We start from the raw sequence: 22,071 nt of genomic DNA, 5'->3' as shown, positions 1-22,071 counted from the left end.
CAGTTGTTCAAGCTGTATTTCAAGTGCTCAAAAGTCACATGTGGCTGGTGGCCCACCCTACTGGACAGAGCCAATATAGAACATGTCCATCACTGCAATAGCTCTACTGAACAACACTGGTTTAGAAGGTCTTATTCCCACATTCAGCAAAACATTTGCTATTACAAAGATAAATTTGAGGGCTTCCCTAGTGGCGCAGTGGTTGAGAGTCCGCCTGCCGATGCAGGGGGCACGGGTTTGTGCCCCGGTCCGGGAAGATCCCACATGCCGCGGAGCGGCTGGGCCCGTGAGCCATGGCCACTGAGCCTGCGCGTCCGGAGCCTGTGCTCCGCAACGGGAGAGGCCACAACAGTGAGAGGCCCACGTACCGCAAAAAAAAAAAAAAAAAAAAAAAGATAAATTTGAGAGGCATTTTCTGTTAGGCTTAGGTGTGACAGAGAAACAGACTTGCAATGTACCATTCCCTTTCAGCAAGCATCTTAATGCAGTTTACACAGCTCTCTAGAAAGTTAATAGACATCACAAGTCAAATTTTTAAAAGACCTGCCTTATCTAGAAGGAGAAAAAGGCAAGTTTAGAAGCAATATAAGCAGCCATATATTCCAAAAACAGAATTAAACTAGATATTTAAAAATGTGGATCTAGTCCAGGCCAGAACTGGCTTCACAGTTAAAATAGGCAGCTGTCTTTGAGTATGATTTGAAACGTACCCCCAGGAAATTATCAGTGAAAATAAATCAACTATCCTGAGGAAGGGATAAGGGAAATAACACGTACAGAATACCTACTCAGTACCAGGACTTTGTTAGGCATTAGAATGCAAAGATGAATAAAAAAGGGTTGCTGTCCTCAAAGAATATCCAGTACAATTCAGAGAGAGCTGTGTTATTCCCATTAATGGGAATAACACAAGAACCTATATGTTCTACAAACAAGTCTGGAGAGCACAGTGTGAAGGTATTATGAACTGCACTTTTATGTCCCTGCCAAAACTCATCTGTTGAAACCCTAATCCCCAATGTGATGGTATTTGGAGGTAGGGCCTTTGGGAGGTAATTAGGTTTAGGTGAGGTCACCAGGATGGAGCCCCCATGATGGAATTAGTGCCCTTATAAGAAGAGACATAAGAGAGCTTGTTTCCTCTCTCTCTTTCCACCACATGAGGATACAAGTGAGAAGATGGCTGTCTGTAAACCAAGAAGAGGGCCCTCACTAAGTACCCGACCATACTGGCACCCTGACTGCAGCTCCTAGCCTCCAGAACTGTGAGAAATACCTGTTGTTTAAACCACTAAGTCTATGGTATTCTGTTATAGCAGCCCAAACTAAGATGGAGGGCATTCAAGAGAAAAAGGGTAAAGAGGAGCTAGAAGTGAGTCATGGCCTAGAAAGCCTTCAGAGAGGAAATGAAACAGGAGTAAAGTCTTAAAAGACAAAAAAATTATAACAAAGAAGGGAGAATAAAATTCCAAGCAGGGGAACAGATAAAATGATGGCACTATTCCCAGGAAACCAATTCATATTAAGTAATTTTTTCAAGGTTACATGGTAGACAGAGCCAGGACTCAAATTCAGGTATTCAGGACTTCAAAAGCTGTTTCTTTTGATACATGGAACACCCTCCCCAATTTCTCTATTCTTTCCTCTGGCTCCTACTCATGATTCTGTGTTTCAAGACTCAAGACTAAATGTTCAGGTTACGACCTTTTCGGTAAATCCTTCTCTGATGATTCCTTCCTACTTTCAGTATCACCTACACCATCTATTGTAATATTCTGTGTTCTTGCTGGTCTCCACAATAGGCTATACCTTCCCAATAGCTGGTAACTATCTTTGTATCCTTAGCACTCAGTACAAAGCATATAACTGCTCAATACTACAACACCAGACTGCTAGGACAGCTGAAGCTGCTATCGTTATGTCCATTCTTCCATATATTTACCCATCCATCCATGCTTATAATCATTTATTGAGGGCCTGTTGTAAATCAGGCATCATACAAGAACCAGGCGTTCAAACACATATGGTCCCTAATCCTGAGGATTTCAGTAAAGCATATGTGTTAAGACAATGCCTAGAAAGTTCAAGATAAAATGAAAATATATAATCAATAACTATTTATTGAGCTTATGTTATATGCTAAGTACTATGCAAGGTCCTAGATATACAAAGATTAATAAAATTTATTAATATTTTCTGATCTTATAGAGCACTTATATAGATGGAAAAAGAAGAAATATATACATAAACAAATAACTACAATATAATAAAGATGTGTTAATGTCAACAATGCTAGGGACCAATTTACACAAAGAATTTTCCCACCCAAAATAACAACAGTTCCTTAGAACTATTAGGAAATAATACTGGAAAGTCAGAGAGTCCTGGATTTTTTAGCTGAGCACATGGCTGTTCAGGATAAAGAATGCAACCCCCAGTCTCTATGGCAGCTAGGGGTGGCCATGAGAACAGGTTCTAGATAATGTGCTGGTGGTATACTGTTAAATGTTTAACTGGCTTTGGAGGCTGTGGAACTCTGATAGGTAGTGTTTTCCAATTGTCATGGTGTAAATAATCCTGCTGTGGACTATTTCAAATTACCAATATGAGGCACCTGAACATAGAGTTTGGAGGAGAAGTGCCTAACTGGCTCTCGTTGCCTGATATGAGCCAATAACAGCAAGTAGCAACCAGCTCTGGAACACCACGGGTTCTAGCTAATGGCCTATGAACTGCAGTGATGTGGTGGCTTCTGGTTCACATACTTTAAAAAAAGAGAAGGACAGCCTCCCTTTGTCCTTTACTTCTTCCTTCCAGCTGAAATGCACATGTAGTAGTGAGACACCTTGGACCAGGTAGGCAAGGGAGAACACTAGGAATGGCAAAGCAAACAGGAGAAGGAACTTGAGTCTCTAATACCAGAGAGCTGCTATGCCAGCCCTAGACTACTTTTCCCTGTGCTGTAATATGAGAGAGAAATAAACTATTTTATTAAACCACTGTTATTTTAGGCTTACTTGTTAGCACAACTGAACCTATATCCTATTAATGCAATCACTTTGACAGCCATGAAGAAGAGAAGCTGATTGAAGGAAGTGAACCTCAAGATAGGGAAAGTACTCTTAGATTAGGAAGCTATAATAAAATTATATTATATTGGACACAGACAACGGCAACACAGTAGGAGAGGAAGATTATCTCAAAAGAAAGGAGGAAATATACAATAAAATTTTTTTTTAATTTTTTAATAAAAAACAAAACAGAAATAAGCTAAGAGAAGCCATGGGAGAAATGTTTTAGGAAGACTGCCTACTAAGGCATGGCCTGAACTGGGACACCAAAATAAGTAAAACTGCCCTTGGGGAATTTATAGTCTGGAGAGGTAGAGTAATACATAAAAAGAGGGGCAATTAAGTAGCTATACAAGTAGATACAGATAAGAGTAGACATAAACAGAGGATGTGGTCAATTGTACTGACGGTGGTAAGGGGTGAGGGCAGCAGGAGATCAGAAGAAACTTCATAAAGAAGGAGACTATAAGACAAACAAGCATCTTTAGAGATAAGTAGATAACGTCTTTAAGGATAAGTTGATATTCTCTTTAATAAGGCAAGTGGGAACAGCATAAACAAAATCACAAAGGTATCAAAAGGCTCAATTTGAAAAACTTCAAGTCGTTCTATATAACTGGAATCTTTAAAAAAGAAAAATGGTAAGAAATCAGTCACTGGAGTAGGCTGAAGAGTAAATATGAAATGAAAAACAAAAACAGAGCCAGAGGGGAGCTCAAAGTTGAAGGCAGCTTTGACTTTTTGTTCATGATGTGACACTTTGAAGATTTTCTAAACTCAGAAAAAGAAACTAATGGAGGTGGGATTCAGAAGAAAAAGGCCTGATCGAAAGAGTTTGTTCTAAGTACACACAAATAATTAGACAGTCTGATTAGCACATTCCTGGATCCTGCTCCCTTGAACATAAGGCTTTGAAGGAATGAAAGAGAAAACGTTTAGATAAGGTTTCATGGCCTGCAGGCCAAATCTGGCTGGCCACCTGTTTTCACATGGCCCTCAAGCTAAGCATGTGTTTTACATTTTAAAATAATTTCCAAAAAACCCCAAGGATAATGTTTCATAACACATCAAATTTTAGGGTCTATAAATAAAGTTTCATTGGAACATGGCCACGCTCGTTTGTTTACATATTTTCTATGGCTACTTCTGCACTACTATGTCAGAGCTGTGTAGCTGGGAAAGGGACCATATGACTCTCAAAGTCTAAAATATTTACTATATGGATCTTTACAGAAGAAGTTTGCAAACCGTTGGTTTAGATGGTGACAGTGAGTGCTTTGCAAGGATATAACCTAGGTGACAGCATGAGGGGTACAAAAAGGCTTTAGAAGCCTCCTCAAACAATAATATATAGTTTGCAACTAATTGGGGGTGACAAAATGTTTTTCTCCAACAGCAAATTTTTCAAGGTGTCAATTTTCTTTCATGAATTTCCATAAATAAAAGCTCCCTATCTGTCATGCATGATATCTACTTGCAAAATCCATTTTCAGGAACAAATATATGTTAGGTTTTCTCCCAATTCATACCCTCAAGATGCCTGGCTCGTGCTACATCTTCTGGGTACACAACAAACTCACTAGTATAGTACCTCTATATTGTAGTTACAAAGCATTAAATTAAGACTAAATAAATACATCCAATGAGATGTAATATAAATGACATAAAACCCTTTAATGTATCTTTAATGTAACTGTAAAAATTACACATCATGTTGAAAAAAAAATCAAAAAATGCAAAGAGAACTGTGCTGGCTAACTGTATTTCTACCTCCCTTTCATTTAGCTGTAGCCCTGTGACTAAATTCTGGCCAAGAAAATGTAAGTAGAAGATAGGGATCCTTAAAGGCAAGGGCATGTCCTTTTTTTACTTTTTCCTTCCTACTGGCTAGAAGACAGCTGAGATCCCTCTTAGCTGATCAAAAACCTCGAGGAGCCTCTGCATTCATTCAAATCTGAAACATAACAGCTGGTACTATTAAGCCAGAGTCTATTCACCACATTAGCCTCAAGTATACTAAGAATATAAAGTAATAGAGTACACAGTATATGTACCCAATGAATATGTAATAAAGCAATTTAAATAAATAAATCAGAGTAATTTAATAATAAATTTTTTCAGCTTACCTCCTTGGATTCCCTTTGCTGTTGCCGTTTTACCAGCATTATCAAGTCCCACCATCACAAGAGTCACCTTTCTTAAAACAATAAAAATTAAAAAATCACTTTGAGTCAATTAAGTATTGAGGTAAAAATAAAAGCAAATTCATTCATCCAAGCAACACTTAAGGAGCATCTATATGTACAAGACAATCTGCTGGATGCTAGGGGGTACAATGATGAATAAAATATATATTCAAAAAGCAAAATTCTTGAAAAATACCTGTAAAGTATCATCCTTTTGTTCACTAAGCAAAAAAAAAAAAAAAAAGGGAAACTGTACAGTAGATAACCTGAAGGATAGAGAAGAAATAAGGGAAAGAAGAGAGAAAGCAAGGAGGGAGATAGATCCTAGCATGAGTTATCTATCAATCATTCTAAAGACTCAATTTTCTAGTTAACTGAAGTCTAAGGATTAGCACAAATTTGTTTTTTCTTGTGAAATTACATAAGAAAAGAATGATTGTTAGGTTCTTGACACTACTAGTATGCTCAACTGTTTTTATATATGCAGCACCTTACCAAGTATAAATCTTAAACATAGTATAGTAACATGATTATTAACCTAAGCGCTAACATATTTTGAAAGAGGGTTCCTAAATTATAAAGCTTAAAATGTTTCTGATGATATAGCTAAACTTCACAGAGTTAGAAACAAAATACAATCCAGTTCAATTTTACTATTGAAGAAACATAAGTCCAGAGTCATAAGATAAGACAATGAATTGGTTACAGTCAGAACCAGAACCTAATTCACCTAACTCCTACGAACTTCTCAAAACTGGGGCAGGTTATAAAGGAACAAACCTACTATACTGGTCCTATTATCTCAGCGATTCACTCCACCACTAAAGCTCATTTCTGTTCCAGGCTTAACTACTGCTTAGTATAAATGATGAGACCATCTATTAACACCATTTTGGGAATATAGAGAGAAAGCCACAGCATAACTGGGCCACATTCCCATGGGGTAGAGTCAGGGTTTCTACCAAGTACAGTCATTCTTCACTGGCAATCATTCCAAGAAGGGTTAAAAAACAGAACTTAGATGGCAAGAAAGGGTGTTTTTTCATCTGTCTAGGCCTGGCTTTCTTGGATCTGGACTTCTTTATTAAACAAACAGTTACTGACCATCTTCTGTATACCATACACCAGTGTTCTAGGTACCTGAGATACACTTGTTTATTTAAATAACCACAACAACAATGAAAAACAAAAACTGATAGAGAAACCCTTCCCTTATTAAACTTACATTTTAGTTACAGGAGACAAACAATATAATACACATAAGAAATAAGTAAATTATAGGTTATATCATACGTTAGTGGTGATTAGGTACTACAGAAAAAAGAATAAAGTAGAGCAGGATATGGATTGTAGTTTTACATAAGGTGATCAGGGCAGGCCTCACTGAGAAAGAAGGTAAAGTCTGAGCAAGGCCTTGAAGGAGGGAGTTACTTATGCAAATATCTGGGGCAAGAGAGTACAGCTGGGGCAAAGGCAAGGAAGCCAGTGTGGTAAAACCCAGTGAGACAGGAGCAGGGAAGAAGGACAGGAAGTCAGAAACGCCATCAGAAGCCAGATAACGTAGGGCCTTGTAGGCCATGGTGAGGACTTTGGTTTTTGTAAGTGAAATTAATTTACTCTTCATGTTAATTTCCTTTGTTATCCAGGAGCCTTAGTCTTTTGTAAATGCTTCAACCATCCCTATATCCACCATGAAGAATAAACGAAAGTACGTCTCTGCTCCAGTCATTGGTAAGTCACAATTAGCATCCCCACACCCCATTCCCAGTCAGTCAGTGGTGGGGTCAGTGGAAATGCCAAAGAGGCACACAGCAGATTATGAATTACGGATCTGAGGTAGAATGTGAGGTCTGGGTACTTCTATCCACAGGAAAGTTTTACCTGTATTATCAACTTTGAAAAATGTTTACTTCTTATGGAAGCTTTGAGATATGTAGAGTATAACTCTACTATTTTGTTTGAAGAATTCATAACTTCCAAATATCAAAGAACAAAATTTAAGTACAAAATAATTTCTTAAATAAAATATAATAAATGACTATCCAAAAAAGATGGATTGTATAGCATTTAAACAATATTTTGGATAACTGAAGTTACTAGATATATAATGAATTAGACCATAATAGTAAAGCTAATTCAATTGCTCATTAACAATTTATTTCAAGATCTACAGTGCTTCAAACATCACCATGACCAAAACAATTACTTTTGGGGAACAAATCCCCATTTTCTGCTTGTTTGCATCACTTATTCTGTAACTATTGATTAGGCACCGATTACACAGTAGCAAACAAACATCCACAATCCCCAGCCATCATAAACCTTAGAGCCTAGAAAGAAAAGAGGCATTAGAGATTTATGTGTGATGACTGTTGTAAAGGGAAAGCACAGGCAGGCACAGGAAGAGATAGCAGCTGACCATGCCTATTCTAGAAGTCACAGGAGACCATACTGCAAACATATATCAACTGAGTCAGCAGTTCCTAGGAACATCATGGATCCTTTTCCCATCCCTTATGAGCCAGAGTAAAAAATCTCAAATATACCTTTTTAAGGAAAATGGCCCTTCATTCTCTACTACAAAGGTAGCATTTTATGTTTCCCCCGCTCCATTCTTGTCAAGATTTCAGTTAAAAAAAAAAAAAAAATCACTGTCCAAATAATTACTTTTACACACTTTGAAACATTACTCTTAAAGCAGCTATCAAGGAAAAATGTTAGATTTTACCTTAAAAGCTTTCTTTTTTTAAAACAGAATATTAGGTTCAAACAAAAGAAGTTCTTCAAACATGAAAATCACTTTGGAAAATTATAATCATGCTGAGACTGGCACGAAATAAGTCTCTCTGGATTTCTATTTTTATTTTGACTACACTTGCAAGTACACAGTTAATCTTTATGATCATTATGCCATATACTTGAAAACACAGCTTTAATTAAATATTTGAGGTAATTAAAGCCTTAATGAAAAAACATAACATTAGCAGTACAAATGAAATCACAGCATGAATTACTGCAATGCCTGATAACAAAGCATTAAATTTATACTTTCAGAATAGAATGGGTTTAAAAGGCTAACAATCACCTAACACTCAAAATTCTATGGAACTCTTTAACCACTGAATATATTCAATCTAACACATTTTAAAATGTACATGTCATTATAACTTTTAAAAATAAGATAAATTATCACTGATTGGGAACAGTTTGGCTGTGATGCTATGTAACAACAGAGAAATAAAAAACTGTTTTTTAGTCTTATGATTATTGATCAAATACACTAGTCCTTCAATTGAAAAAATAATAAACAGTGTTATTAGGTTTATAGTGTCTAGAAAGTTGACACTAGCAATAAAAGCAATCATTTAGTCATTTGGTCAGGCAGTAATTCAATAAAAGTACATAAGGCATTTGAGTACTATGGACACAAAAATGCCTGAGACATCATTTCTATCCCAGAGTGCTCATCATCTAATGAGAATGACTAAAATGTAAACAAATATTTGTACATTATGACACTAAGACAGTTTAAAATGCTTATCGATATATACAAGACGCTAAAGGAATACAGAGCAAGAAGACTTTATTCAGCCTAGAGATACAGGAGAAGGTCTGGGAAGCTTCTTACACAAGGTGATGATGCCTCAGCTAAGTTCTTAAAATGTAGAAGTTTGCCGAGCAAGGGGAAGGTGAAAATAGGAGGAAGGATGAAGAGGTTCCAGACTAAGAACACTGCCTGAGAAGACACCACACCAAGGAGGTAAGAACTGGCAGGGTGCTGAGTTGCTGAACCCAGGCATTAAGAGCACATCTCAGGAAAGCAGCCTTAAGCAAAAGGAGAACACGCTTGTTACATTCATACACAATCACAACTCAATACAACTGTGTATTGAGTCTAAAAGGAACCCGATATACTTCTACTTAAGGAACCAGTATCATAATATAGGTAATAATGTGACCTTCCCAGAAGTTGAAAGTGATCACTTAGCTCTTATTACAGTTATCCCTGAGTCTTGAATTATATACCAAACTAGAAAGACTGACATGGAAGGACTCTATTGTAAGATGTACAGTATGTTTCTACTAGTAACAAGTAACATATAGGGATTATGGGTATTCTGATAGATAGCCACAAACTTGGTGTTAGAGCAGGCTGTGTTCAAATCCCAAAATTGCCATTTCCAAGCTATATGACCTGGGACACATTATTTAACTTCTCAGAATTTCATCAGTAAAATGGGATAATAAAAATATCCATCCCATAGGGATGTGGTGAAATTACATAAGACATGCAAGTAAGGTGCACAATGCTTGTGGCACACAGTAAGTGCTCAACCTATAGCTGTTCTTATTACAGAATAAAATTCAAGACAGGGAGTCTACAAATGAGACCAGCGAGATGGGCAGGGACCAGATTATAGAGGAGGATTAACGGGTTCAGTTTTGCACATGTCGACAGTAGTGCTTGTCTCACAATGAAGTCTGAAGCTGGAGGAGAGACCTGGACTGGGATTATGAGACATATACGTGGTAGTTAAAACTATAAGAACAGATGAAAGAGCACAGAAGGAAGAAGAGCCAGGGGACAGGGGACACAGAACCCCAAGAACCTTTGAAGAAACCCTTAAAATTGTAGCCAGAAAGAAATGACACCAAAGAAATGGCAGCGATGGGAAAAGTTTCCAGAAGGGTTAAGAGATGAACAATATCAAATACTACAAAGTTTTGTAAAATAAAAGTATCTTTTTGGTAATTGCCACAAATTAAGTACCTCAGAAATAAATGCTCTCAGCTTTTCCCAAACCCTGCAATACCAACGCTTTGAATTTATATGGCGTGTCTTGATAGTTCAAAGCTATTTTACCCTATCATTTGTCTTCATGCTGTCCCTGCAAGTAGAGCAGATACAAGTTACCCAAGGTTACAGTGCTAATAAAAATTAGTTAACAGCAGTTTCCATGGGAAGTTTAAAAACAATGGTTTGTAAAAATAATAATTATTATTTTAAAAGGCAACTTGAACCATCTCGTTTATTGTAAAATTTACTCACATTTATACACACACACACACACACACACACACAGATACAAACCAGATAGCCAGGTAGTCTGGCTCATTTTCCTCAAAATATTTTGGAATTTTTTCCCCACATTTCAGTCTATCACAATCATAACCTACTTCCTAGAGCTAAGAGAAGGTAGATTACCTAGTAATAGGTAGATTACTAAGGTTATGAATTGCATGTTGTTAATAAAACCTAACCATGATGTTAATGAAAATCTAACAATGGCATTTTTCTGTTTAAAATCCTTAAACAGAATCAAATCCAAACTCTGCAGCCTCTTCTTCTGCCACTCCCCAGCAAGCCTTTAAGGCTGGGGTTTCCCCCAGTCCTTCTTGACCATGCATGTTAACACAGCAAATAAACCTTAACTTTTTCATGCAACTTTTCATACAGTCTTCTCGACTAGAACTTGTCTTAACTCTGCAGCCCCAGGATCAAATGTGCTGAGCATACATCATGCATCTTTACTGAATGAAACAACAGAAACATACTTTCTGATCCCCCATTTACTAAGTAAACACTAAGTAAAATTAAAATATATAACTTTAAGTTGAGAACACACTATAATGGATTTAATTTATATAAATCTTCACATCAAAGTAACAGTTCAATATTAGAGAATGTTATTAAAATTACCTATTTTCTTACATCAAACTGACTGAAGTTTTCTGAATAAATTTACATGCTTATGGTTTCAAGGTAATAATTAACAGTGAGAAATATTTTTAAAACTAAAATAATTCTGAGTTTAAAAAAAAAAGTAGGGATTGATTAAGAGAGCCAAAGACTGTTTTACATATTTTATCTCAGGGTCCCTTTTTATATAACAGATATAGAAATTAATATGTCTAAAATATAAGCCACATAACATTAGCATTTTGAACTCAGAAAACATTTGTATTGTGAATCTTTTCTGAAAGACATTATTACAATCTTTTGAACATTTACAACTCTAAACTTCCTCATCTGTCAACTAAGGAAGACAATACTTCAAATGAGATAATTACATTAAAGCTATTTCTAACTTCAAAAATGTTATGCAAGTTAAAATAAAACACTTCACTGAAACACTATGAAGCAAAATTTAACACATCAAAATTAATATTTATTACTTAAAATATTTAAAACTACATGGAGCAATTTAACAAATAACAAATACATATGAAAAGGGACTTGGGAATACTGTTTTATGATATATGTGTGAGAAAACAAAAAACCTACCACAAAAAAAATTAATACAATGAAAAAGTTTTACCAAAAACATTTATGGTGCGATTTTATTATACAAATGCACTATTTTCTGACATTTTAATTCAGATTGTAGAGTCCAGGATAATACTGCATCAAAATAACTCCAAATTTATGAAGCACCTGGACTGCCCTGGTGGCGCAGTGGATAAGACTCTGTGCTCCCAATGCAGGGGGCCCAGGTTTGATCTATGCTCAGGGAACTAGATGCCACATGCATGCCGCAACTAAGAGTTCACGTGCCACAACTAAGGAGCCCGCCTGCCACCACTAAGACCTGGTGCAACCAAATAAGTAAATAAATTTATGAAGCACTAAAAAGAGGGCAAAACTTGGGGTTATATGTTAGCTTTGAAGTCCTGATCAAGTGAAATTCTTAGTATCAGTTTGTTCATTTCTAAAATATAAAGGGATAATGTAAACTATGAACTTTAGCTAATGATATATCACTGTGTTCATCAATTGTAACAAATGTACCCCACTAATGAAAGATGTTAATAATAGTGGAAACTAGGTGGAGGGAGGGTATATGTGAGCTCTCTGTACTTTCTGCTGAGTTTTTCTGTAAACCTAAAACTGATCTAAAAATAGACTATTTTTTTAATTGAAAACTAAAATAAAATATAAAGGGGTAGAATCAAAATATCTCTAGAGCCCTTTCCTAAAATTCTGAGATTCTTACTATGAATAAACAACAAGCTGTAGGGGGATAAAAAGAAGTGTAAGATATTCCAGTTCTGCCCATGGCACATCAGATAATCCTTGCTAATCTGTATGTACAGCTTAATTAAGAAATTAAGAACCAGCAATTTCTATAAATAGTCTAGGATTTACAGTTATATTTACTTAGACCAAGAAAGATGGCTAATAGGGTGCTGTTTCCCCACTGAAAAAATTCCTAGCAGAGATAACATACCACATCATGGCATGTTTTACCAGATACCATACTGATACACAGAAAGCACCAATCCACATTGCTTACTGTGACATGTGAGCCTCTTCTTTTAGACTTGGCCACAGTGAATAACAATCTACTAATAAACTTGAATTAAAGCATTGGTAGGCTGAATTGTGACAAGGAAAAACACAGATGGGTAAGAAACTAGTTTTAGCTAGTGGTTACCTCAGGGAAGGGATGGTATGAGACAAATAAGGTGCAGGGAGCTTCAAGGATTTATCCATTTCTTCAGAAAAAAACTGAAATGTGATGACCAAAGGTTAATATTTGTAAAACCTAGGTAGTGAGCACATGAGTACTTACTATATTTTTCTTGTTCTTTAAATACTGGTAAAAATATGTTTTTACTATTTTAAATTATACTACATAATTCTTGCTGCCAAAATTAGTTCCTTTAAATTGATGTTAATTTTCTGCCTCTCTAGGTGGGCTATTCCTGAAATCATGCTCCTGGAAAGCATAGGAAGCACAAATTTCTTCAGGACCCAGGTAAAATTACACCCTTTCCAAAATTCTGCTTCCAACCCTTGCTAGAATCTTGGAAATCATCTTTAAACTCATATATTCTATCCTATGTTATATTACCATTTCATCAACTAGATGCTACTTGGTATAAATAATCAGAATTCTGAGTATGTAAATGATAATATGTAAGGGTGAGGACCTGCTGACAGAGTCCAGATATTTACTGAGAACCATGACTTGACAGACCTTGTGCTCCGTGCCCTGGATGAAGGCTGCTCCCTATACACAAAATAAATTTCAACAGAGATTCAAATGTTAAAAATTAAAACATAAAAGTACTAGAAAAAAAAGTATAGGTGAATATAATCTTGGAGTGGTGATGAACTTCCTAAATATTACACTGAAAGAATGATATATTTGAATTAAAAAAATTTAATGTTTATGCTTCAAAAACCATCAAAAAATTTAAAAACATAACAAAAGAAAGAAAAATATCTGCAACATATAGTAGAGTGAAAAGGTTACTAGTATAAACACTTAACAACTCTTTTAGAAAAATCAATAAGAAAATGGACCTGTGCCAATAGAAAAACAGCAAAGGGAATCACTGGGAAATTCTCAAAAGAAAAAATACAAATGTCTAAGGGAAAAAAAATTTTTTTTTGATGTTGGGGGTAGGAGTTTATTAATTTATTTTTATTTATTTTTGCTGTGTTGGGTCTTTGTTTCTGTGCGAGGGCTTTCCCCAGTTGTGGTGAGTGAGGGCCACTCTTCATCGCGATGCGCGGGCCTGTCACTGCCACGGCCTCTCTTGTTGCGGAGCACAGGCTCCAGACACGCAGGCTCGGTAGTTGTGGCTCACGGGCCTAGCTGCTCCGCGGCATGTGGGATCGTCCCAGACCAGAGCTCGAACCCGTGTCCCCTGCATTAGCAGGCAGACTCTCAACCACTGCGCCACCAGAGAAGCCCGGGAAAAAACTTTTAACCTTACCAGTAATCAAGAAAATAGAAAATAAAAGCAGATAACATTTCCCCCATAACCTGGAAAAAATGAAAAAGTGATGGCTCCTATTTTTTGAGGAAAAAAGCACTCTCTTAACACTGCTGGTAGGAGTAGAAACTGGTTTAAAAAAACAAGAAGCCTTTCTGAAGAGCAATTTGACAATATATATCACACACCTTAAACTTTTTCATATAATTTGATCTAGAATTCCATTTCCAAAGACACTTATATAAGGGTGCTCACCAAGGCATTGCTGATAACAGTAAAAAAAAATTTAAACATTCTAAATATTTAATAACGGGAATAATTAAGAACACTTTGGTGAATCTATTCAACACATTACTCTGCTGCTATTAAAAATATGTTGAACGAAAATATGTAATGATGTAAAATGATGTTAATTATACATTAAGGCAAAATAAATAAATAAAAAACTATGAAATAGCACTTTATTTTCTCATTATTGTTTAAAAAAATTTACATGTATGTAAGAGATTCTACACCAAAATACAAAAAATGGTAATCTCTGGTAGGTGACATTGTGAGTTAACTTAAATTTGCCCCTTTCTGCTTAACTGTGCTTTCAATGTTCTACAATAAACATGCATTACCTTTAAATAACAATAAATATACATTACTTTTAAATGTTTTAATTTTTTTTGAATTTTATTTTTTTTATACAGCATGCTCTTATTAGTTATCTATTTTATTAAATGTTTTTAAATAACAGCAGCTCCTGTCCACAAGACATCCTGTATGACTAGGCAAACTGAATAAACATTACAATACATGGTAAGTAGAGACCAATACAAGAGGCTAATAAGCAAACACAATGCAAGGTAAAGAATCTAGGCTGGAATTCAAAGAGTTTCCTGAAGGAGAGAATCTCCCAAGTGAGATTTAAGTATGATTAGGAACAGTCAAAAGAGAGAAGGGCATTCAGGGAGGAATGGAGGGACTAGAGAACTTAAATACCCCAAACCTGGAATGACAGGAAGAAAAAGAATGGCTTATGATGAGTCCATATAGCCAGGCTCGGGTCAAACTGCAAGTATTCTGAAGGCAATTAGGAAAGACTTAAGGTTTAAAATCAGCTGCATACTAAAAAGATCATTGACAGTATGGAGCATTAATCAGAGGGGAACAGTGGAAAGTCTGTCAAAGAGATCTGGGAGAGAAATAATGGAAACCTTATCTAAAATGGAGCAGTGGGTATGCAAAGGCTGAAAGAGTGCAAGACACACAAATCGTATTAAGTAGGTATAAACCAAAGGATTTGATGATTTGAGATAACAAAGCACAAAGAGGTATGCAGGATTACTCTTGGCTTCTGATGTAGGTAAAAGGAAGGCAGAAGCAATTCGGCATGAGAGAAGATGTAAATTCAGTTTTGGATGTGTTTGGATTGAAGATTCTGTGGTAACTGGATATGTAAGTCTTAAGTGGTGGATGAGTGTTTGCGTTGGAAATATGGACTTGAGAGTCAATGTTGAGGTGGTAGCTGAAGTCTCTCTATATGGTGCGACTGACCATAACGGGAGAATAGGTAGAAGAAGAAAAGAGAGTTGAAGACAGAACCTGAAGCAAACTTGGGAGTCAGATGAAGAAAGGCTAACTGGCAAAAAGAGATAGAAAAGGAAAGAGGCGGAAAGGTGAAAAAATTTTAAATTCAGGAAAAAGAAATAAGAGAATTCCAAGAAGAGAGTGATCTTAAGTGTCAACTGATGCCAAAAGATTGAAAAGCATCCATTGGATTTAATAACCAGGCAGCGTCTGGTGTAGCAAGAAAAACTGAAGGGTCTGGGTGAAAGCCTTCTACCGCAGGAAGTTAAGGAATGCTTGAGAAGGGAGGAAGCTGAGAAGGTACCACTCATACATTGCCAATTGTTAAGTGTGGAGTAAAGGGAAGGAGGAAGGGTAGTGGCTGCAGGGACAGGGTTGTTTAGGATGGTAGACACAGAATAACAACCTCCCAAAGATGTCCACATCCTAATTCCCAAAACCCGTGACTATGTTTTCTTACGTGGCAAAAGGAACTTTGTAGATGTGATAAAGCTAAAGGATCTTGGATGGGGAGCTTATCTTGGAATATCCAGGTAGGCCCGATGTAATTACAAGAGTCCTTCCTTATAAAAAGGAAGCAGGAGCGCACAGATGAGAAAAGACATTATGATAAGACGTTATGATGTTGGCTTTGAAGATGAAGGAAGGGGGTCACAAGCGAAGAATGCAGGCAGCCTCTTTCTTTGCTGGAAAAGGCAAGAAAAACAGATTCTCCCCTAGACCCTCCAGAAAGTATGCAAGCAATCCTGCTGACCCATTTTAGACTTCTGATCTCAGAACTGTAGGATTATAAACTTGTTTAAGTCACTAAGTTGATAGCAATTTGTTACAGCAGCATTAAGAAACATTTAATTTGGTTTATTTTTTAGGTAAGAGAGGCTTGAGCATGTTTACATACTAAAGGAAGAACAGAAGCGAAGCTCTGAAGACAGAAGAGAGAGAGATTTTGTATTTTTGATGATAAAATTGGACAATAAATTTTTGGATAAAAGTGTAGGTTTATTCTTGTATCCCAGAAGTTCTTTCTGTGATCTCTGACTGAATGCTGAACCCCTAAAGTTCCCAGGAAATGGGAAGAAATGGAATTAAGTGCACAGGTGTAAGAATTAGACTTGGAAAGAAAAAGGAACCCTTCTTCCACTAACAGAAAGAGAGCAAAGGAAGGTTATCTATACTGATAAGTATAAAATGAATTGAAGAAGGTAACCTACTAATCAGCACTTATCTCCTAAGATCAGAGGTATTATTTACTGAGTAACTACTATGTGCAAAGCATCAAGTACTTGCATACATTTTCTTTCTCAAAATGTTGTAAAACAAAAATTATCCACACTTGACTGGGGGGAAAGTGCCAAAACTCCTAAGATTCAGATGCAAATCTGTTTGACTCAAAACACTATATTGAGAAATCTGGCAGACACCACAATAACCAAGTGACCAAGGTTAACAGCAGCAGTAATAAGAGATATCAAAATCATGTACCCCTTGATATGACGTACTGAAAAGGACATTTCACCTCCATGGTATTTCCTTTACCCATTTATGCAGCAACATCTTTGTAAGGGGTATTCTACAAAACAATTGACAGGTACTCTTCAAAGTCTCAAGGTTATGAAAGACAAGGAAAAACTACATAACTATTATAGATTGAGAGAGAACAGAGACACAACAAAGCAATGTGGAATCCTTGATTAGATCCTGGACAGGGAGAAAAAAAGCATTAGATGTTAAAACGAGTGAGCTCAGAATAAAATCTATAATTTAGTTAATAGTACAGTACCAAAGTAAATCCCTTAGCTTTGATCACTGTATTATGATCTCAAAATAAAAAGTTAAAAAAAAACACTATAGTGCACTGCTTCTACAGGAGCAAGCCACTTATCTGTGAGTATAGCTTTTAGTCTATTCAAGGTTAATTTTACATAGCTGCAGAGCCTACGTTAGGTTCTGTCTGGTGGTTAACAACAGCAGATACAGTGTTCCTGAATTCCCTAGCATCCTGGTCTGACTCCTGACCTAGAGTGGTACTTTTAACTCTTGACCTCTGACTCCTGCCTTGTCCCTATCACACGTTCTGAATATGCCATCTAATCCCTGATCCCAGTCCCTAGAATAATATACTCGTTGGGAGAGGATCTAAGTGAGAACAGGTGGGTAAATTCAAAGGGTGCAGTATACAGTAGTTAAGTCAGCAAAGTAATCTCAGAACATAGTGTATTAATAATGATCATCTTCTCTCTTACACACACTCACTTCTCACACTTACAAACATATCTTCATAAAATATAAACGTGGGGGACTTCCCTGGTGGTGCAGTGGTTAAGAATCCACCTGCCAGTGCAGGGGACACGGGTTCAATCCCTGGTCAGGGAAGATCCCACATGTCATGGAGCAAGTAAGCCCATGCACCACAACTACTGAGCCTGTGCTCTAGAGCCCGTGAGTCACAACTAATGAAGCCCACGCGCCCTAGGGCCCGCGTGCTGCAACTACCGGGCCCACGTGCTGCAACTACTGCAGTCCGCGTGCCTAGAGCGTGTGCTCCGCAACAAGAGAAGCCACAGCAATGAGAAGTCCACACACTGCAACGAAGAGTAGCCCCTGCTCGCCGCAACTAGAGAAAGCCCGCGCACAACAAAAACCCAATACAGCCAAAAAATATATATGCATATATATGTATAAAAACATGAAGAGGAATCTCAATAAGGAACAGCACAGCCTAAAACTTAAAAAATACAGAACAAATACCTAAGCTCACAAAATTTGATATATTTTTTAAATCAGCTTGCTCACCTCTTATTTATTCCAGTAAATGGACTACTTCCTTAATATTTACTTAAGGATTTGCTAAAGAGTAATCAAACTACATAAAATACTATGCAAATATTATTCAGCCACTATTATGAACCAGGTATTGAACAAAGGTACTTAAAAGATAAGTGTAACCCAATTTGTTTTTAAGTCCTTTGACAGTAGTTAGCTCTATCCAACATTGAGAGATTTTACCCATGTCCTTCATATTATGCCATGATCTAGATCAGTGAGGTCCAATAAAAATACACTGCAAGCCACACATATAAGTTTAAATTTTCCAGTTTAAATTTTCTAGTAACTGCCTTTTAAAAAATGAAAATAAAAGGTGAAAATAAAGTACATATTATATTTTATTTAATCCAGTATATGCAAAAGTTATCATTTCAGCATGTAATCAAACTGAAGAAAAGACTGATAATTTACCTTTTTCCCTTCTGCATATTAAATCTTCAAAATCCACTTTGTATTATACACTTACAGCATCTCAATTCTGACTAGCCACATTTCAAATGCTCAACAGCCACATGCAACTAGTCACTACCCTATTGGACAGCTCAGATCTTGATGCTACTACTTATTAAAGAAGAAAATAAACTGAGTTATAGGGTTAAATTTCAATTCTGCTTTATTAATCAAATCCAGTTATCTGTTCTACTTGGAAATCAATACATCCTCTGTTCTCTGAACTCTGTCTTTTCTTTAATCATCCCAGAGACTATTATACTATAGCTACTGGGAGAAGCAAACACAAAGAATGATAAATTAAATTGAAAATCCCTTTGGAGTGCAAATTTTTTGAGTGTTTTTAGTTAAAAGGACACATGCTACTACTGTGCTCTCTTACAAAAATAAAAATATATTTTTTAAAATATAAAAAATATATTTTTTAAAAACCAGACATAGAGAAAAACATAAAGGGCCATCTATTATGAACCCTCCCATCTTAGTAGAGACTGGGCAATCAGACCAGAACATGATTAAAACAAATTAAATCAGAGTCTACACACCCAAACACATCTTTGACTCTTAAAAGTTGATCACATCACTTATATCTAAAAGATTCACATCCATTTAAGAGTTAATAATGGGAGAAGAATTCAAAAGTTTCATTTAAAGCAAATTTCCAAATATAGGCATATAGTTTTCCTTATAAGTGTAGCTTTTCAGAACCATTCTTTAAAGGATAGTTCACCCTTATGGCAAATACTTATTTGAAATGCTAATGATTGAAAAACCCAAAACTTTTGCTATAATTTACCCTTGGCCTAATTCTAAAGTAGAATTATAAAAAAATCAACATTATTTATAAAGACCAACGAACTTAAGGTTTCTTTATTGGTTGAGCAGCTCAATTTTAAAAGCATCATTTTCACTGACTTCTTCCTAGCATAGTGCCTGGCACATGGTATTTTCTCAGCAAATCAATGAATAACAAGTAGCAGGCTCTAAATATTAATACATCTAGCATTCAAAATGAAACATCAAGAAGTGGACTCTTTCAAATAAAGGGCTTAATCTCATATAAAAATTGAAGCTACACTACAGTTAAGAACACTTTCCATCAGTTATTCTCATTTAATACAAAACTCCTAAAGCATAAATACTATCATTCTCATTCAATATGAGGAGGATGGGGCCAAAAGTGGTTAAGTCATATAATTATTAAGTAGTGCAGCCAGATTTCAAGCCCAAGTTCTCAAACAAAATGTGTGTGTTGGTAAGGGGTTTGTGGATGTTATGAAAACTATATTCCATTCTTCCCTATTAAAAAAAAAATTCCCATTACAAAAGTTTCAGAGGAAAAATATACACAATTCCACACACACACACACAAAATCCACGACTTTTTAAGAAATTAGTACCCATTTAAATTATAACAATAATAAGCATTACAGACGAGAACTTAATTGCAACTAAACATTAAGTCTACGTTCTCCTATCGCTCCCTGAGGGGATATATCAAACTGGGAGGGAAAGCATCCCCTGCGGCCTGGGAGACTCGTCCAGGCGCAGATAGGACAGGCGGCGCCCCGTCCTACCCCTGGGGCGCAGCTGTCCCCCTCCCCTAGGAAGACACCCGGCCAACCGGCTCCAGCCTACCTGACGGGCTCCCGCCACCGCTTGAACCAGCTGCAGCAGTTGGCCATCAGACTGAACATCCCAGGCCGCTCCTCCCGCCACCTCCCATCCGAGCCCGGAGCGGAGATGGGCCGCTAGTTGTCCTGGGCCGAGTCTGGGGGGCCGCCGTCGCTGCGAGGCGCCCCTGACGAGGATGAGCCCGGAGGAGAGGCCGGGAGGGAGGTGAGGGCGGTCAGTCCGAGAACCTAGGCCAATAACCGCGCCGACCAGCGAGCGGAATACTGCGCTCCTCGCCCAGGTACAGCGAGGCCGAAGGCGCAGTTTCACAGACCCGGGAAGGGTTTGCGGGGCCGACCAGAGAAAACCCCCGCGTCAACGTGCTGACGTTCCTCCCAGGCGCGGAAAGCCCTCCCCAAGCACCGCCCATGGACTTCTCCAATCAACATTCGACGGCCCGCCGCAGAGGGCTCTGAGTGGCTAAAGCGGCCCGGCTCCCCGCCCCCGCCGGAGAGGTGGGAGGGAGAAGGGGGCGTGGTCTTGTAGACTGATGGGGAGGGGGAGCTGAAGGTGGTTCTCGTAACTAGGCAACGGAAGCGTCTAGAGATGAGTTGAGGCATTTCCGACAGATCTTAGGCTAAGACCGATCTGCATACCCATCCAAACTGTGTGAGAGTGCTGCACCTCGTCTGTCTCCAGCCCCAACTGAGATCCAGAGATCTCAGGTCTTGTGCATGTTTTGTTTTGTTTTGTTTCATGAAGCAAGGATGAGGATCCTGTGGAATTCCAGCCAACTCTGGCTGCACAACTACAGAAACAATACACTGGGGCAATTAAGTTAAGAACGAGGGGAAAACTCATTTGCTAACTATCCAATAGTTCAGATGAGAGTGAAGTTTTAATCTCTATAACGTTTATTGCTGTTTGTTACATAAACTGTGAAATGGAAATTTATGATATTTGTTGTGTGTGGGGTTGTTTATAGAAGAAATAATATGCTCATTGTAGAAAGTGTGAAAAAGGCTGAAAAAGGAACAAGATGAAGAAAATGAGATCTCACACTCACCACCCAAAGATAACGTGTTAATATTTTGATGTATATTCTTTCCAGGATTTTTAAATACATAGATTGCTAGCTATTTGGTTTCTGCAAGATGGAGAGCATGATCTACTGGCTGTTTTGTAACATGCTTTATTTTATTTAAAGAGATATGTAATATCTGCTTTTCCTTTATATTGTTTGGAAATAAGTAAATGACAAGTACATTCCTATAGAAAAAAAAAGAATGCATTATATGTAGGGACCCGTGTGTCCATTTAGTCTCCACTTAAATATATATTTTCAAATCCTGGTAAAAGGAGAGAGGGCCCTGGGAAGCCCAGTGTATCCACGAGAAAATAATGGTTTGGGATTAAGGTAGATCTAGTTTTTAAATTATTTTCTGGGCTTCCCTGGTGGCACAGTGGTTGAGAGTCCGCCTGCCGATACAGGGGACACGGATTCGTGCCCTAGTCCGGGAAGATCCCACATGCCGCGGAGCGGCTGGGCCCGTGAGCCATGGTCACTGAGCCTGCGCGTCCGGAGCCTGTGCTCCGCAAACGGGAGAGGCCACAACAGTGAG

At 37.5% G+C, this 22,071-nt stretch overlaps 2 protein-coding genes across 6 annotated transcripts in view; one reads left to right on the top strand and one right to left on the bottom strand.

The window, feature by feature from the left end:
* Positions 1–20,934, bottom strand: part of ARL13B (ARF like GTPase 13B) — a 75,784-nt gene extending 54,850 nt beyond the window's left edge. Inside the window, exons 1-2 of one of the 4 annotated variants that reach the window (XM_089910403.1) lie at positions 20,474–20,934; positions 5,198–5,268 (exon numbers count right to left, since the gene is read on the bottom strand). In XM_089910403.1, coding sequence (XP_089766529.1) covers positions 5,198–5,268; positions 20,474–20,532 — 130 coding nt within the window. In that variant the 5' untranslated portion in view covers positions 20,533–20,934. Of the gene's footprint in view, positions 1–5,197; positions 7,928–10,028; positions 11,395–20,473 lie in introns of those variants that run through there. The other 3 variants (XM_022581414.2, XM_089910402.1, XM_089910401.1) reach the window with 3 other exon arrangements.
* STX19 (syntaxin 19) overlaps positions 1–22,071 on the top strand; it is a 48,607-nt gene extending 26,536 nt beyond the window's left edge. The window contains exons 5-7 of one of the 2 annotated variants that reach the window (XR_016392974.1): positions 4,857–4,891; positions 6,904–13,017; positions 14,727–22,071. The gene's annotated coding sequence lies outside the window, so the exon portion shown is untranslated. Of the gene's footprint in view, positions 1–4,856; positions 4,892–6,903; positions 13,018–14,726 lie in introns of those variants that run through there. The other variant, XR_016392977.1, reaches the window with a different exon arrangement.

The sequence above is a fragment of the Delphinapterus leucas genome, chromosome 4 (assembly GCF_059928025.1).
Source record: "Delphinapterus leucas isolate spDelLeu-1000000601 "Yukka" chromosome 4, BTC_Dleu_Yukka2, whole genome shotgun sequence".
Classification (NCBI taxonomy): Eukaryota; Metazoa; Chordata; class Mammalia; order Artiodactyla; family Monodontidae; genus Delphinapterus; species Delphinapterus leucas.
This window is presented reverse-complemented; position numbering and strand designations above follow the sequence as displayed.